The sequence below is a fragment of the Mesocricetus auratus genome, unplaced genomic scaffold (assembly GCF_017639785.1).
Source record: "Mesocricetus auratus isolate SY011 unplaced genomic scaffold, BCM_Maur_2.0 Super-Scaffold_100676, whole genome shotgun sequence".
Taxonomy (NCBI): Eukaryota; Metazoa; Chordata; class Mammalia; order Rodentia; family Cricetidae; genus Mesocricetus; species Mesocricetus auratus.
Window position 1 is genome coordinate 148,267,664 of NW_024429266.1, and position 17,016 is coordinate 148,284,679.

Genomic DNA, 17,016 nt, shown 5'->3' on the forward strand with positions numbered 1-17,016 from the left:
TTTCAATGTAGTCATATCTTAAATTTTATTGTACACACAGGGTTGGGTTAATTATCACCAGGAAATTTTTCATCAAATTGTGCTGTGCTTAAATATTCCTAAAATAAATGACTCAGGGTCAAAGTTTGAACCAACACTGCCTACTTAGTCGTGTTGAGCCAAATTGCCTTCTTGCCTCCCCTTACTCTTCTGGCTGTGGTGATAACAGAGAACCCCTACAGGGCTGAAATTAGGGTTAGGGGGCTAAATCCAAAACCTTCAGGGTCAGGGGCTAACTCCAGACTCTCACAGTTTAGACTCAGCCCCTGAACCCTGAGCAACAGTCCTTACTGCATGACTGTTTTCTCTACAGAAGTGATACGTTTTAACTATGAAAACACAGGGAACTCTTGTGCTGGGGTATAGCTCTAGACTCCAGGGCCCATCCCTAGAACCCTGGTGGGTGATACATATATATGGCAGAAAACTGAGGGATAAAAAGTAAAATAAAGGAGAGAAAACTCCACCATAATCTGATAGATGACATATAAGTCACCAGTCTTGTTTTCAAGTCATAGGCAACCTGTGTCAGGGCCTGGAGTGTGGTGATATCTTGCTTGTACAAACAAAGCCTGTCTAAGGGTTAGAGAATGGAGCTTGCCACTAGATAACCATAGAGGTCTGGAGGTCTGTATAGACAGACAGGAAGTGAGGTAGCTGGGCAGAAACAGGATATAAGCAGGGAGAAAGAAGAAACCACTCTCTTGTCTGCTGAGATGCTAAGGAGGTAAGGTGTGCTGTGGCTTGCTCCTTCTCTCTGATCTCTCAGCATTTCCCTCTATATCTGACTTGGCTTTTTATTACCTAGACCAATTAAGAACTTCATTTACACTGGAGGATGCTACTCACGCTGCTGGTACGTCTGGTTGATGCGACGGATCTCCTCGGGGGTACGAGAAGCCAGGATCTCTATCAGGCAGCCCTCATCTGTGCCAGCTCCCTAAATGTGAGGCCAGAGATGAGGATTGTGTGAATCAGTGTGTCAAGTTAATGTGCAATTTTTATGCAGAGTTAAACAAACAAAATAATACAATTAAGTTTACAACTTAAAAACTGAGCTCCACACTCCGAGGAATGTAGCTATGAAGCTGCAGGGTGTAATGCCAGCCCACTAGGGTCCAGGAGCAGGGCCTACTAACTTTTAACTGGTCTGCCCAAGCCCAGTGTGTTCCCCATAATCATTATTCATAATAGCACACGCTTGTACAGCCTGGTTGTCACCTGTCGCTTGTCATAGCAAGTCAGGCGCAGTTTCTGCTGTCTGTGGTCCTGCTCTTTCCTTGACCTCTGCTCTCTTTCTTTGAGGGTCAGAAGGTCAGATGTTCTGGCAAAACTTTGTTACCTCCATTTCCCCAGAGCCTAGCCCAGAACCTTCTACAAGGTGTATTTATTGATAAGAAACCATACTGGCATCTCAGATTCAAGGCTGCCAATCAGCTCAGCTATAGAGGAAGCATAAGACTGCCTGGATTCTACTGGCACCCTCTTCATCAGGCCCAGGAAGGAGGAAATGACTCAGCAAATTTTTTGGGGGGGTGAACAATTTTTTAATGACATCTGCCATGTATATTTCAGGGTGTCAAGAGGGAAAAACCTGTCTCTCCTCCTTTCTTCTTCCCCATCGCAAAAGGGCTTGGCCATAGTTTCTTGTCTCTCCCTCCCTCCCTCCCTCCCTCCCTCCCTCCCTCCCTCCCTCCCTCTCTCTCTCTCTCTCTCTCTCTCTCTCTCTCTCTCTCTCTCTCTCTCTCTCTCTCTCTCGGTTTTTCGAGACAGGGTTTGGAGGCTGTCCTGGAACTCACTTTGTAGACCAGGCTGGCCTCGAACTCACAAAGATCCACTTGCCTTTGCCTCCCGAGTGCTGGGATTAAAGGCGAGCGCCACCACCGCCCGGCTCTTGTCTCGTTTTTTAGGTTTTACTTTATGTGTGTGTGGGTCTGAGCCTGTAAGTCCCATGTCCAAGGAGGCCAGAAGAGGATGTCAGGTCCCCAGAGCTGGAGTCACAGGTGGTTGTGAGCTGCCCAGTGTGTGCTGGGAAGCTAGCTACAGTCCTGCCAGTGCTGTAAGCACTCTTAGGCACTGAGCCACCTCTCCGGCTCCGCTGGCTACATTTCTGAAGGATAGCACACCAGCATGTGCACCGAGGATGCCAATGCAGAGGACCACTGACCTTCATAGCCCTGCGCAGCTCCTGCACGTCGTACAGCACGGTAGGCATCATCATCCCCACAATCACCTGCTCAAAGTTGCTGCTCAGCTCTGACTTCAAGTCATCAATCAGGTCCTGAATGAGAAGAAGGTGCCTACTTTTAGCTGCTGTTGTCTCTCATGCCAGCCCCTCTCTAATTACGGCGCAAGGATGTCTTGGGCGCCAAGACTCTGTCTGTGCTGTCACCTTCCTGAAAGCAGGCAGTGGTGTTTTCTTAGGCCATTTGACATTTCTGCGTATCCACAGTCACACTAGAAGGCTGTTAAAACACTGCCCAATTTTCCAGCTATCTAAGACAAGATTTTATTTGACTTCAACCAAAACCACACAGTACAGCAAATAAGGAGCGAGTGGCCATTTCCCATTAAATCAAACTTCAGTGCGATTTGTAAAACAATGCCAGCTTTCTCATTAAACTTTGTTTTTGTTTTGTTGTTCTCATTAAACTTTACTTTTGAAACAACCTCTCTCCCTCTCTTATTTTTTTTTGAGACAGGGTTTCTCTGTGTAGTCCTAGCTGTACTGGAACTCGATCTTGTAGACCAGGCTGGTTTCTAACTCACAGCCTCTGTCTTCCAAGTGCTGGAATTAAAGACATGCGCCACCACCACCCAGCTGTTTTTCTCTTTTTAATTTGTAATTACATCCATTTATTTGTGTGCAGAGCTGTGCTGCATTGCACAGGTGGAGGTCAGAGGACAACCAACGGAGAAGGTTCTCTCTACCCTGTGGGATTGAACTCAGCCTGTTTAGCTTGGCAGCAAGCACTTTTACTCACTAAGCCATGTCACTGGCCCCACATTTTTGTTTTTGTCTATACATACACACAACGTGTGTGTACATGTTGTATGTAGGTACCTGTGTGTGTGTACATGTTTGTGTGTAGGTACATGTATGTGTGTGTTTGTGTATGTATGGGTGTGCATACATAAGCATGAGTGTGTGTGAAAAGGCCAGTTGTCAATGTCTGGTGTCTTCCTCAATTTCCCTCTATCTTCTTTTTGGGAGACATGGTCTCTCACTGAACCTGGAGCTCATTGACTAAGTAGGTTAGGCTGGTTGACCCACAGACCCCCTGTCCCCTCCCATTCATTGGGATTATAATATATACAATATACATTATACATTATACTATATATATATCATGCAGATTTTTATGATAAACCCACAAATATGGAATGAATGGATGAGTGAAGGAATGAAGTCAGACCATCCATTAATATTGGTCACCTCGGACTACCATAGGTTAGCTGAGTTCTGAGGTTAAGCCCAATGCAGATTGCATCACCAGTTAGATGTACAGTTCACACCTCACTTGATGCAGAACAGTTTATGGCGCTCTGGAGATAGTTGGTGACACTCTGTCCCATTCCCTACAGGAGTGCCTGGAGCTCACCTGCAGATGCTCTGGAAAGCAGCTAATCAGCTCTGCCCTGCCCATCCCTCCCCACCCTTGCCCAGCGGCGAGGAGCCATCTGTGAGAAGCAGCCTCAGTCTTCCTGGCTGTGACATCTCCCAAGACAGATAGGCGCCCTGGGTGTGAAGTCACTGGGCACTGATGTACAGAGAGGCTCATTGGCTGTTTCCTCAGGCTGAGGCTCTCAATAAGTGCAAGAGCTGGGAATGCTTTGATGTGGAAAGACTGGGCCGAACAATTCTAGTGAAGGAGTCTTCAGGGGTGTGGGAGTCCGGCAAAATCTAAAGCATGCTTTGTGAATAGGGAGTTTATACAGAACAGTGAATTTACACAGAAAGCCCCACTCTGGAGTGTGACGATCTCTCAATTGAAGTTCATCAAAGGGATGACTGTGTAAACGTGCATTTATACAGAGGAGTCACGGTGCTAAATTCCAGGAAAGCACAGAGAAGGCAAACTGGATGGACTTCTAAGTATTTCAGTCAGGGATCGTGAACTAGGTCCAAACGGCTCTGCAGGTGCCTGGCTCTACAGCACTTCTGGTTGAGCACACAACCCACAGTCCTGTGAGGTCTTGGGTGGGGAGTGACTCAGCCTGGCCATGAGGCTGTGCGTCAACAGCTCCCTAAAATGGGGGAAACCTTGTTTTTGCTTTGAGTTTTGCAAAAATATCCTTTAAATTTTTTCACATGTTTCTTTATATATGTGTGTGTGTGTGTGTGTGTGTGTGTGAGTGTGTGAGAGACCTCACATGTGGAGGTCAGTGGCCAATTCTGTGGAGTTGGTTCTCTCCTACCACCAGGAGGGTCTTAAGTATTGAACTCAGGTCATCGAGCTCTGGGGCCAGTGCCCTTACCCACTGAGCCACCATTTTATATCATTATTTTTCATTGACACACAGCTGTTGCAATACTAATGGGGCTCCATGTGATATTTCAATCCTTGTACACAATGTGATAATCAAGTAAAGCGACTGGCGTACCTGTGGCTTCAGGTGTTATTTCTTTGTTAGGGATATTTCAAATCCTCTCTACCACTGTTGTGAGGTATTTGATTAACTGTTACCCACAATCACCTTCCCACGCTACAGAGCCTCAGGAGTTACCCTCTCGTCAAGCTGCTCCCCTATACCTGTTACCTCTCCTCTCTTCTCCCAGTCTTCCTAGACTCTGGAAACCCCTAACTTAACAGATAGTCCTAAAGCACTGGGTCACTTCAGGAGTCTAGTTTGGGACAGGGGTGGGGGATGGGAGTTGGGGGGGCGGGGATTCTGCTTCCATGCTGGTCCCCCTAAGATCAGGGGAAACTGGGCCTACCCTGCCAATGTTGCTCTTGTAGGCAGTCCTGATTTCCTGACGTTGGGCAGTGTTGCGGTAGGCCAGGACTCCGATGATGGCATCTTCATCAGTACCTGGGGACAAGATGGAGACAGCAGGGGGTCATGATTTGCTGGCATGAGAAAATGGTCTCCCCTGTGGCCACTGGAGTTACCTCACCAAGGCTGAATGCTTGCTAAGAAAACAGAACCTGAGTCACCCTATCACCCAGCAGTCTGGTGGGGGTCCCAGGCAGGAGGAGTTCATCTTGCTCACGGCTCAATATTAGTGTGTTTGAAGAATTTTCTGTTTATTTGTTGGAAGAAACAGCTGGGGGGGGCATAGAAACTGCTCTACTAAAGTACTTCATGGAGAAAGTTTTAAATGTGTGGGGAATCACAAGATTAAATATTCAGGAAGGAGAGGCTGGAGGGAGGACCACAGGACTCTCAGATCCAAACTTCAGAGCTCTTCTGAAGCTGGGAGGAGGAGCCCTTCCTGCTTTGAATCCTAAAATTAGCTTTGAGATTTTGAAAAAACAGTGCCCCACCTTCCTCCAGATTCAAATTTTCTCCCAAGCCATGCAAAGTGTGGCCCCACAACCTTTGCTGAACCCACACTCTGCTTTGACCCACACATTACCACAAGAATTCAAGACTTTCCCATAGGCCTGTAAAAACCTTCTCACTAAATTCTCATTCTAGCTCAGTTCATCTTTTCCACAAGAAAAACAAAGCTCATCCCTTGCCTGCTCAGAAACTCACAAGGCTCCCTGTGGTCAGCTGGGGTCACACGGGGCTGCCATCTTGGGTACCCGCAGTCTCCCGGTCTTTGGGGTATATATGGATGGACAAGGAGAGCAGGCAGCCAGATTAATAAGCTTGCTTGTTTGGGGCTTTCCTAAGTAGCCCAGGCTGATTTTTGACTCTCAATCCTGCCTCTGCCTCCCCAGGGTGGTGATTCCAGGTGGATACCACGCCCAGCTCCAAATCTGCTTTTGGGTTGCTCTGCTTTTCCCGCTTGCACTCTTGGCGGCTCTCTTGAACGCTTCATCACCAGTCTGTCCATCTCCGGGTCTCCTGGAGCCTCCCCAGTTAGCATCCTAATTCTGATGCCTGTGGTTTCCTGGCCAGTGCCTCCGGGCCACCCTTTCAGGGCTATGATTCAATTGGTGACTTTCTCAGCGGTAGCCGGAGGACGCCCTTTAGGACTGGCCATCTCAGGAAGCTCTCGCTGGCTGGCTGGCTCCTGCCTTGCAACTTTTCACTGTGGCTTCTCTAAACTCAACTTCACTTCCAGAAACACATTCTCTCTTCATTATTTATTAAAATTCCACCCACCTTCCAAGGGCATCTCAAATTCCACACCTCCAATGTTTGCCTGATGGCCCCACATGAAAGGTGATCTCTCCTTGAACCACATTTTTAAAAAAAACAGATTCATGCATCCAAACCTGGCTTCAAACTACTACGACCTCGAACTCCCTACCCTCCACCTTTACTGGGGATCAAACCCAGGACTTTGTGCAGGTTAGGGCACTCTACCGGCTGAGACACAATCCTAGCTCCCATGCCCATTCCATGCTTTTTGTTTTGTTTTTTGAGACAGGGTGGTGCTACCACTGCCTGGCCCATCTGATGTTTTAAATTTTATTTTATTAAGTTTTGTGCATGTGTGCGCACATGTGCATGTTGTATGTGTGTGGTGTGTGCAGAGGCAAAAGTCTTCCACCCCTGGAGCTGTCTGATGTGGTGATGAGACCGGAACTTGGATTCCTTGAAAGAACAGTACACGCTTTTCACTGATGAGCCACTCCAGCCCTACTGTACACTCTCGGCTGTGCTAGCAAGTGCCCACGGGTCCCTGACCACCAGGAATAGGCTTTATGGACTTGCCTCCTTCAATAGCTCACCTCATCAGTCCACACCAGCAGGCCATGGAAAAGGCCTGGCTGTGCCAAATGTCTCCTGATTCTTGCTTTGGGAGTTCTGAACACTTTGCTGCACACTCTGGACTATGCTGTCTTTACAATATACAGAATTAAAAGCAGACTGAAAATGATGGTGGGGTCTACCTATTTTCTGCTTTATTTACAACGAAAGGAAAATGAGAAGGGTGTATAAGTGCAAGGCAACATTCTTTCAGAGATGGGTGGCAGGGTCACAATGCTTAGACCTGCCCTGTGGTGAAATCTGATGGCCAGAGGTTGCCTACCTGTGGCTTCCCAGCCTCCTGCCTCTCACCGGTTCTGACAGCCTGGGAAAGTCAGCTCACCTCCCGCTAGCCCTTCTCCTCCACACCCTGCCTTTCATGAGCAGGCCCTTGGGGTTAAAAGCCAATAGGCCCTGTGAAGCCCCTGCCTTTAGGCTAATACAATGGAGACTGACCAACACCTGCCACTCTGGTCGCTGTTGTTAGACAGTCTAAGGGAATGAATCTGTGGTGGAAAGACTGAGAACCAAGTGTCCTTACTCAAATCTCAGAGATTCTTAGGGACTGAGGACGTGTCTCTTTCCACATGTCCAACTAGAAGAGCCTTGAGGCAGAACTGTGTCCAGGGCAGCTGGTAGTGCAGTGCACTCTGTTCTCTCTCTCTCTCTCTCTCTCTCTCTCTCTCTCTCTCTCTCTCTCTCTCTCTCTCTCTCTCTCTCTCTCTCTCTCTCTCTCTCTCTCTCTCTCTCTCTCTCTCTCTCTCTCTCTCTCTCTCTCTCTCTCTCTCTCTCTCTCTCTTCTAACTGTACTATGAATTAACTTTCTTCTTGATGTGCTGTCTAATCATAGGCTCCAAAGCAATGAACCAGTCAATCATGGACTTGATATCTCCAACCATGGACTTGTGATCCCCTTTTAAAGGTAATTATCTTGGGTATTTTGTTATAGTAACAGAACCAGTAATACACTGCATCCAAATTGCCTTGAGTAGACAATGTTTCCATCATTTTTGTTTGTTTGCTATTGTTTTGTAGTACAGGGACTAAACCCAAGGGCCTTCCTTGGGCCTGCTAGGCAAGCATTCTACCAACTGAGCTACATCCCTGGCTATATCCCCAATGTATTTTCCTAAAAGAGGACCTAGTCATAAATATCAGTGCCCATGGTGCCCTCCTCATGACTGGGACATCCCACACTCAGGACAGTTCACACTCAGATACTTACCAAGTCCTTTCATGGCCTTCCTCAGGGCCTGGGCATCGTCAATTGCATTGAATCCTGAAGCAGCTTTCACAGTTCCTCCTTTGGTTGCCTGAAAGCACAGAAAATGGCATGACTGACAGTGACCTTTCATTCAAGGTCCCAGGCTCTACTTCAGGTGCCAGGGCGACAGCAGCAACCATGAAGGCTTTCTCCCTGGTAGAGCTGCCACCTTCTCCGAGGAAGACAGACAGTGAACACATCAACAAATACACATCCCGTAAACAGCATGGTAGGAGAGGTGTCCCAAAGTAAGCAGAGTCCTGGTGGACTGCAGGAAGGCCTGGCATTTAGGCTGAGAGATGGCTCATATGAGGCACTTGGCCACACCAGCAATGAAGGGAAGGTGCTATCCCAAAGTAAACGCTATCCCAAAGGCCCTGGGGCTGTCACAAGCTTTGAAGGAGCCAGAAGCTGGTGGAAGAAAACACACTACCTCCTGTGATGTAATTTCCCAAAAAGGGGAGGAAAGCATGAATTCAATCAGTTCAAGTCTGTAGAGCAAAGGCATTAGCTATAAATATAATTCACAAGGAATTGCCAAACCAATCCTATAGCTTCTCCAGTTGATAAACTTGCAAGGGAGAGAGAGGTGGAAGGAGTGACAGGTCAAGAGGTTAAAAGACACATCAACCAGCAGCAGCTGGAATAGTCTGAATGCCTGTCATCCCAGCATTTGGGAGACCCAAGTAGGAGAATCAAGAGTACACGGCTAGCTTCAACCACATACCTAGTCCAAGGCCAGCCTAGGCTAACGAGACCCTGTCTCAAAACCCAAACCCAAACCAAAAACCAACCAACCAAACAGAACCAAAAAAAAAAAAATAAAGTCATAGAGTCGAACCTCATTTGGATGGAGGAGCCGAATAAGGAAAGACGACAGTTAGGAGACAGCTGGACAATTGACATTTTATGACTTAGGGAGTCAGTTGTGAGATTCTCCTGTCTGACAATGGCGCTGTGGCTGCAGATTACATTTTAAGAGGTTTACCTTTGTACAGCTGACTCAGAGGTAGAAGATAGGATATCTGCAATCAGCTTCAAAACAACGCAGGTGGGAGGAAGTGCAGATAAACAGGACAGAAAATTGAGTGTGAGTTAGTAATTAACCAAAGGGATGGGAAGGAAAGGAAGCTGGTTAGCCACCAGCAGGCGTGGGGGTCACTGAAGACAATCCCTCTCTCGGCAGCTCCGGCCCCGCCTCTGGTATCCCTGTTAACACACTGATTTTAAGGGAGGGGGAAATATCAAAAGCTCATCTTTAAGATTTAAAGCATTGAATGAAGAACATCTAAGACGGATGAACCAGGGAGAGGGGGCAGCAGAGGTGGTTGAGGTCCAGCAAACAACTGCAATTTCCTCCTGGTAAAGACAGCTATTTTTAAATGTATGTGTGCATGAGGAGGCCAGAAATTGACATCAGGTGTTACTTCAACTACTCCATCTTGTGTTTTAATTTAAAAATTTATGTGTACTGTGCCTGGGTGTCCACGAATTCCCACAGACAGCATCAGGTCCTCTGGAGCTGGAGTTAGAAGTGGTTGTGGACCGCCAGATGTGGGTGTTAGGAACCCAACTCGGGATCCTACTAGAGTTACAAGAGCTCTTCACTGTGACAGGGCAGGGTCTCAATGAGATCACTGATTGGCTGGGCTGACTAGCCAGCGAGCCCCAGGGTCTGCCTGTCTTTGCCTCTACTTGAGTTACCAGTGCACATTGCTACACCTGCTTCTTACATGGGTTCTGGGGATTGAACTCAGGTTCTCAACTGAGCTATTGCCCCACCCCAAGATGTACACACACACACACACACACACAATTATATAACATATACATACTTTCCTTTCTTTTTTTTTCTCCCTTTTTCTTTTTTGAGACAGTCTCTAGGCCAGGATGCCTGGCCTTGAAATGAGGATGACTTTGAACCTCCAACCTTTCTGAACCTCCAACCTTTCTGCCTCCGGCTCCTAAGTGCTGGGATACCAGGTATGAGACAACATGCCCGGTTTTATGGTTCTAGGAATCAGGAGGACCAGGAATTCAAGGCCGTCCTTGATAACACAGAGTTTGACACTAGCCCAGAATATACTGCTGTGGAGTTAGAGACCAGAGAGTGAGGTGAGGTGTGATGCTGGGCAGGGCAGAATAAAGGAGACGGACTCACGCTGTCAGACGGCACACTCATTTTCAAGCAAAGACAACAGAACCTGCTGATGGATTAATGTGGAGGTGGAGACAGAAAAAAAAATCAGAGATGGCCTTCAGATTTTGGACAGTACTGTGAGAGTGGTGTCATTTATCTAGAGGGGACACTGAGGGAGGATGGCCGTATCTGACATGATGGGTGTGGGGTTTTAGAAGTTCTCCTCTCAAAAGGTTTACTATCAGGCGTCATGCTAAGCTCCCAGGAGCATACAGGGCAAGTCTAGAGGTTAGCCTAAAATGCACATGGATGGGGTTTGTTAAAATACCCTCAGGAGAAGTGAAGCATGAGGGCAGCAGCGCTGGGACCAGTCTGGGTCTCTCAGCCCGGATACATCCAGGCCAGCAGAGACTGACCGGCCATCAAGCATGACAATGAGAGGTGTCACCCTGGAGATGCAGAAAACCCCATGGTGGGGGACAGAGGACGTGCTAAATTAGGAGGAGTCTCCACACTCTGAGGTTCAGAGATAATGGGCCAGGTGGACACCTAGGGTTTAGAATCTGGGCCTCCAGACCTATGAAACAAAACATTTCTGCTATCTTTTTTTTTTTTTAATGTCACCTGGATTGTGGCACTTGCTACAGCAGCCATGGAAGGGTAGGTCACACCCTCAGCTTCCTGAGTTAATGTTTCCTGATGTTCTTTGGAATTCTGGTATTGAAAGTTTTGGGTGGTTCTCAAACACCGAGTGCAAGTTTAAACTGCATTGCTGATGACACTGTTATAAGATGAAAATTAATGTCTAACAAGAAGAATCGATAGAGAAGTTGGCCAGGATGGTTCCATTTACCTATTAACATCATGAGCAACTCTTTCTTATTCTAGGGGAAAGGTCAGGAGCTTTTTTCCCTTGTAAGTTTTATGAGTGTCTGTATTGATTAGATGCCAGGTCACAAAGCACAATTATCTTTTCAGGGAAGATAGGGAGGGGTGGTGTCCATCTACACCAGGAGAGCTTGTGGTAGTAAAGGAAACATCACTGTCCTGATATTTTCATCAACTTGACATAAGTTAGAGTCATCAGAAAGGAGGGAACCTCACTGAGAAAACGCCTTCATGAGATCTGACTTTAAGGCATTTTCTTAATTAGTGATCGTTGGGGGAGGGCCCAGCCCATTATGAGTGGTGCCATCCCTGGGCTGGTGGTTCTGGGTTCTGTAAGAAAACATGGTGAGCCATGAGGAGCAAGCCAGTAAGCAGCCCCCTCCGTGACCTCTGCAGAGCTCCTGCCTCCAGGTTCCTGCCCTACTTGAGTAGGGCCTTCACTGATTTCGATAATGAACTGTTATATGTGGAACTGCGAGGGAAATTAACCCTTTCCTCACCAAGTTGTCTTGGTCATGGTGTTTCACCACAGCAATAGTGACCTTATCTAAGACAATCACATAGGAAAAATGACACATGAACACTAGAAACAGGGGCCATGCTACAATGGAGGAAACATTATGGTGATTACAGGAATAGGAAGATGTGAGATGAGAAGGGTCGGAAGATAAGACGATGAATACGGCTGAGCTCCAGAGGACAGCAGGCACATCCACCAGGCACACTGGAGAAAAACAGTGCTAAGTGGGAGAGGTCCACATTCTGACTCAGTCATCTGCCAACTCAGAAACCTCTCTGCATGTCGAGAGCAGATGACCAGCTTGAGGTAGCGCAAAGGCCCAGCCTCTACCTCCATGCTAACTTCACCGAACTCCCAAAGGGACCCAAGCTCAGGCCTGTGCCGAAGACCAGATCACCAAGTCCCAAGAAATCTGATAGCAGCTGTGAGCAGGGGACGGATGGCAAGCGGGGACTAAGAAGCATCTCTCCAGGCCGGGCTCAAGATGCTCAGCAAGTATAGGGCTATTATCATCTACCCCATGACGACCAGAGTTGGATCCCAGGGACCCATGTAAAGACAAGAGAGAACTAACTCCACAAAATTGTCTTCTAACCTCCACAAAATACAAAGGAAACATCCCTCTTGGTCAGCCTAAGATGACAGAATTGTCCCCAGTGACCCCCTGCTGGGAGTAGACAATGGCTTTCCTCTGAATTGGGATAGTTGTTCTAAAACAGTTGTATTGCAGAGAGAAAAACATCACTTGTTTCTATATTCTCTGGACATCAAACATGTGAGGGAGTCTGAGAACTGAATTTTCAGGGTCAAGTTACCACTTTGGAATAAATCTAAATGATATTTAAAAGAAAAAGAAAGAGCCAGGTTAGGTGGTGCACGCCTTTTTAATCCTAGCACCTGAGAGGCAGAGGCAGGAAAATCTTTATGAGTTCCAGGACAGCCAGATCTATGTAGAGGGACCCTACAGAGAAAGAGACAGAGAGACAGCCAGACACACACAGAGAGAGACAGAGAGACGAGAGACAGAAAGAGAAACTGCCTGTCTGCCTGCCTTATATCTTCCCTGCCCACTACTGAACAAACAAAGCCTTGTTTAAGCCACTGGTCCCTAAGTACACATCCTGTACCTGCCTGTGGCAGGCACCAGGTTCAGTAAGGCACTTACCATGGCTGTAGGTCAAGTTGAGAATTCAGTCACTCCAGCAGAAGCTCCTGAGAAAAAAAAAGCAGAAATTACTGTGACCAGGGATGTGGCATTAATGGTTAGTTAAGGCACAGTGTTTGCATGAAGCTGAGCCAAGAGGAAATGATACATGAATTCATCAAAAGGTCACCTGTGGAGGAGCCTGAACTCCGGGAGCAGGCTAATAATTAAAGAGATTTGAGCAGTTGAGTTTATTATGCCAACAGCAGCTTCCTAACTGCTTTTGTGTTTGGAGGTGTGCACTACACCTGTGCTGCTGTTCTGCTGAGGGGAAGTGCTGTAACTGATCCTCAGGACAGACAGAGATTCTGAATTGTACACTACTGCAGGTCAGAAGAGGGTTGAGAAAGGATAAGCTATCCGAACCAGGAAACTACAGCACTCAGGACTGCCCAGGATGTGTGCACATGTGCCTGCATGTGTATGAATGTGTGTGTATGTACCTGCATCATGTGTGTCCCTGCATCTGTGTACATGCTGAGTCTGCATGTATGTCTGCATACATATGTGTAAATGTCCCTGTGTCTTGATAGCCCACCCAGCACTGGTCTCTGTTTCCCGGAGGCTATTCTTAGTGGACCACCTCAGGACTAGAAGGACTTTCCCTCACTGACACATCACATATTCACATTTGGTCTCAGTTTCCAGTGCCCCCTCCTTCATCAGGACAGCTTGTGTGCAAAAATATCCCTTATGTGCTCCCATTCTTCTGAGGGGTTCCCTTGTGAGAAACAGGCCTACCACCTCCAGTTCCCATCATATGGATGTGGCACCTCAACACCCAAAGAGTCATCCTGGAACCAATGATTAGGACATCTGGGAGCTTGGGGAAAACTGTAGAATCAGCTGGGTGGAACATGCTTGTGATCACAGAATTTAGGAGGCTGAGGCAGGAGAATTGTGAGGTCAAGGCTAGCCTGGTTGACATAGTGAGACTCTGCCTCAAAACAACATGGCTGGAAATGTATCTCAATTGGTAGAATGCTCACGTAGTATGCAGGAACCTCTGGGCCAGAGCCCCCGCAAGGAACCTATTCTTGCAGCAGGCAGCTGCTCTACCCAGCTTCTGATAAGACAGATGAGAACTGTAGCCAATCAGGCTGTCTCTTATCCTCACTTCCCTTTTCTTCACATTACTCCCTTTCCTTTCTTCTGGTTTTAATTAAAATCTGGTGCTGCAGAAATGGTGTTCTGACCATTTTGACCTAGGCTCTGGCCTGGGTCCAGGATCATAAACAGAGTCCATTAAGATCTGCAGAGGCAGGTTCACTGCTATTTTGTATTTAACATGGAGGTTATTATGGTCAGGATACCAGGAAAGAGCAGGCCTGATAATGCAGCCCAGAAGCACCTCTGAGGAAATGCCATCTAAGCTGAAGGAAGAGTTCAGGTTGCCCTTGAACTCCATCTATATAGTAAAAAATGACTTTGATTTTACCCTCCTGGCTCCACTTCCTGAGTGCTAGGATTACAGACCTACCCATACCCCTGTTCAACTGGTGCTGAGGATTGAACCCAGGGTTCAGTGCATGCTGGGCAGGCATCCTGCCCACTGAGCTAAAGCCTCAGCTCAGCTGAATAAGGCTCTACTCACGGGTACAGGCAGCCTCACCAAGTTCTAGGAGGCCTCTTCCAGGTGGAGGAAGAGTTGTGCAAAGACCCTGAGGCAGAAATGAGCTATTGTGTGTGGCCAGTGCTTCTATGGATTCTAAAAAGACACCCATAAAAGGGAGGGAACATGGGAACTCCCTGTCCCTCCGCTGCACCTGCCTTCTGGGCCTGCTTCTGAGATACATCTTTTCTAAAGCGCCGGTGATTCATTCAGCAAACTCTTTGCCTGAGTTCTGCAAGCCACTTCAGCAATCAAACACAAGGGAACTATGGGATCCCCTGGTTTATTGTCTGTGGGTCAGAAGCACTTCCTGGGCTTGAGAGTGGCACCTGAAATGGGCAGTGCAGCCTTCAGCCCTTAACAATATTAGAACAGCATTAAGGTGTAGGGTACCCTCTTGCAGCCAACTGAAGAATGGCTTTGTGTGGGAACCTATTATCCCCACATCCGGTGGCTGGCACTCAACTGGCAGGCAGAATCCCTTAACTATGGAGAATGGAAGGCCTCGAAACATTCTCAGAACCCAGGTCTTTCGGGCCTTCTCCTGCCCTCTGATCTCTGCCCTTTGACTTTCCCAGGTTTCTAGAGCCCTTCCCCCTCCCCCTTGAGTAAGACACAGGGCCTAGAATGTTGAGTTAACCTTTCCCTATATTTCTGTATAGGAGCTGGCCATAGGGAAATTCTCTTATCTGACTTGTTTGACACTATTTGACTCTCATTGCAAGTGGCTCTTGCATAACACCCAGGAGAGGAATGCACAGTCCAAGAAGAATCCCACAGAGGTGTTGCTGCCACCCCCGCCCCAACCCCCACCCCCACCCTGGTCAGGTTACCACCATTGGATCAAGCCTTCTGTTCAGTAGTATTTCTACACACCCATTCATTCTCCATAGAACCTAAACATAAAGTCAGAAGTTTCCCCAGGCCTAGTGTGGTGGCACACACCTTTAAATCCTAGCACTCAGGAGGCAGAGGCAGGCAGATCTCAATGAGCTTGAGACCAACTGGTCTACACAGTGAGTTTCAGGACAGCCAGGGCTACACAGTGGGGCACTGTCTTTAAAAAAACAAAACAAACAAAAACGACTCAGAATTTTCCTTGGGTGTTCAGGGTCTTCCTTTATGAAGTTTTCAGTCTCATATAAAACTTTGATTAAATAAATGTGTTAGTTTTTTATGTGTTAAACTTCTTGCTATTGGATTGTTGGCCATATCACACCTTTCTGTGCTATATGATACCAGATGTTAAGAGTCAGGCCAGTCTGGGTTACCTGAGATCCTGTATCAAAAAAAAAAAAAAAAAAAAAAACAACCCAAAAACGAACAAACGAAAAACAAAATCAAGAGACTTTTGCAAGCCTGGGAAGGTTGTCTTGTAAGCACAAAGGCTGAGCTTAGTCCCCAGAGCCTATGCATGAAGAGGTGCTCACTTGTGATCCCAGCACTAGGGTGGCAGAGATAGGCAGATACCTGTGCTCACTGGTTAGCTAGCCTAGTTTACAAGATCAGTATCAAACGAACAACACAAGAGTTTGTCTTCTGGCCTCCACATGAACACAAATACACACACACACACACACACACACACACACACACGCACACAGAGTGTGAGAGAAAGAGAAAGAGACAGACACAGACACAGACACACACACTATGGGAAACTGAATTAAAGAATTAGACTTGGAAGCAGCTTGGCTGTGAACTTCAGAGCTACCCCTGGGGGAAGTTATGCTGGGTTGGGATGAAGTGTGATGAAAACTCTGCTCTGCAGACTTCACATGTGGGAGGAGGGCAGGGCCAAGAACCTGCTGACCAGGGAGAGCAGTTTCATCTCATTGGTGGGCACCCTCAGCTTCCTGAACCCTCACTGAAATGGACACTAAGGACAACGGTCTTGGGGCAATGCCTTTGGTTTTGAATGATTCAGAGGAGAGGTGCACATTTGTGTTGATCAGAAACCCATAGCTGTGGAACTATCAAGCAGATATTCATGGTCAGACTAGCAGATTTTCCTGAGGGAATACCAGTCTGGTGGATGGCAGCGAAGCCACCGTGAGGCCTGGTTACTCTGAGAAAGGTGGGCAGTCCCTCTCTCCATGTAAATGTCAGTAGAAGACAGCAGACAAAGCAATGGCTAGGCTGGCTATGCAAGCCACTCAGGCCCAGCTTCATGATAATCCAGATAGTCACCCTCCACATATGTCTATCACCAAGTGCAGCCCCTGCTTGGCGGGATTCAGCAGTGATAAAAATTAGGCTAAAAACGAAAGTTTGACTTAGTCATACCTCATTCAGGGTTGGTAAATTTCATGGAGTAGGGCATACCTCTCCCTCTCCCTCCCCCTCCCTTCCTCCCTCCCCTTCCCCCTCCCTTCCCCCTCCCCTCCCCTCCCCTCCCCTCCCCCCCTCTCTCTCTCTCTCTCTCTCTCTCTCTCTCTCGGTTTTTTTAGACAGGGTTTCTCTGTGGCTTTGGAGGCTA

General features: G+C 47.5%; 1 protein-coding gene across 2 annotated transcripts in view; it reads right to left on the reverse strand.

Annotated features, from left to right (window-relative positions):
- Anxa4 (annexin A4) overlaps positions 1–17,016 on the reverse strand; it is a 50,423-nt gene that overhangs the window by 15,428 nt on the left and 17,979 nt on the right. For both annotated transcript variants that reach the window (XM_040737206.1, XM_040737207.1), the window contains exons 2-6: positions 12,887–12,933; positions 8,135–8,222; positions 4,979–5,073; positions 2,207–2,320; positions 889–979 (exon numbers count right to left, since the gene is read on the reverse strand). In XM_040737206.1, coding sequence (XP_040593140.1) covers positions 889–979; positions 2,207–2,320; positions 4,979–5,073; positions 8,135–8,222; positions 12,887–12,889 — 391 coding nt within the window. In that variant the 5' untranslated portion in view covers positions 12,890–12,933. The remainder of the gene's footprint in view (positions 1–888; positions 980–2,206; positions 2,321–4,978; positions 5,074–8,134; positions 8,223–12,886; positions 12,934–17,016) is intronic.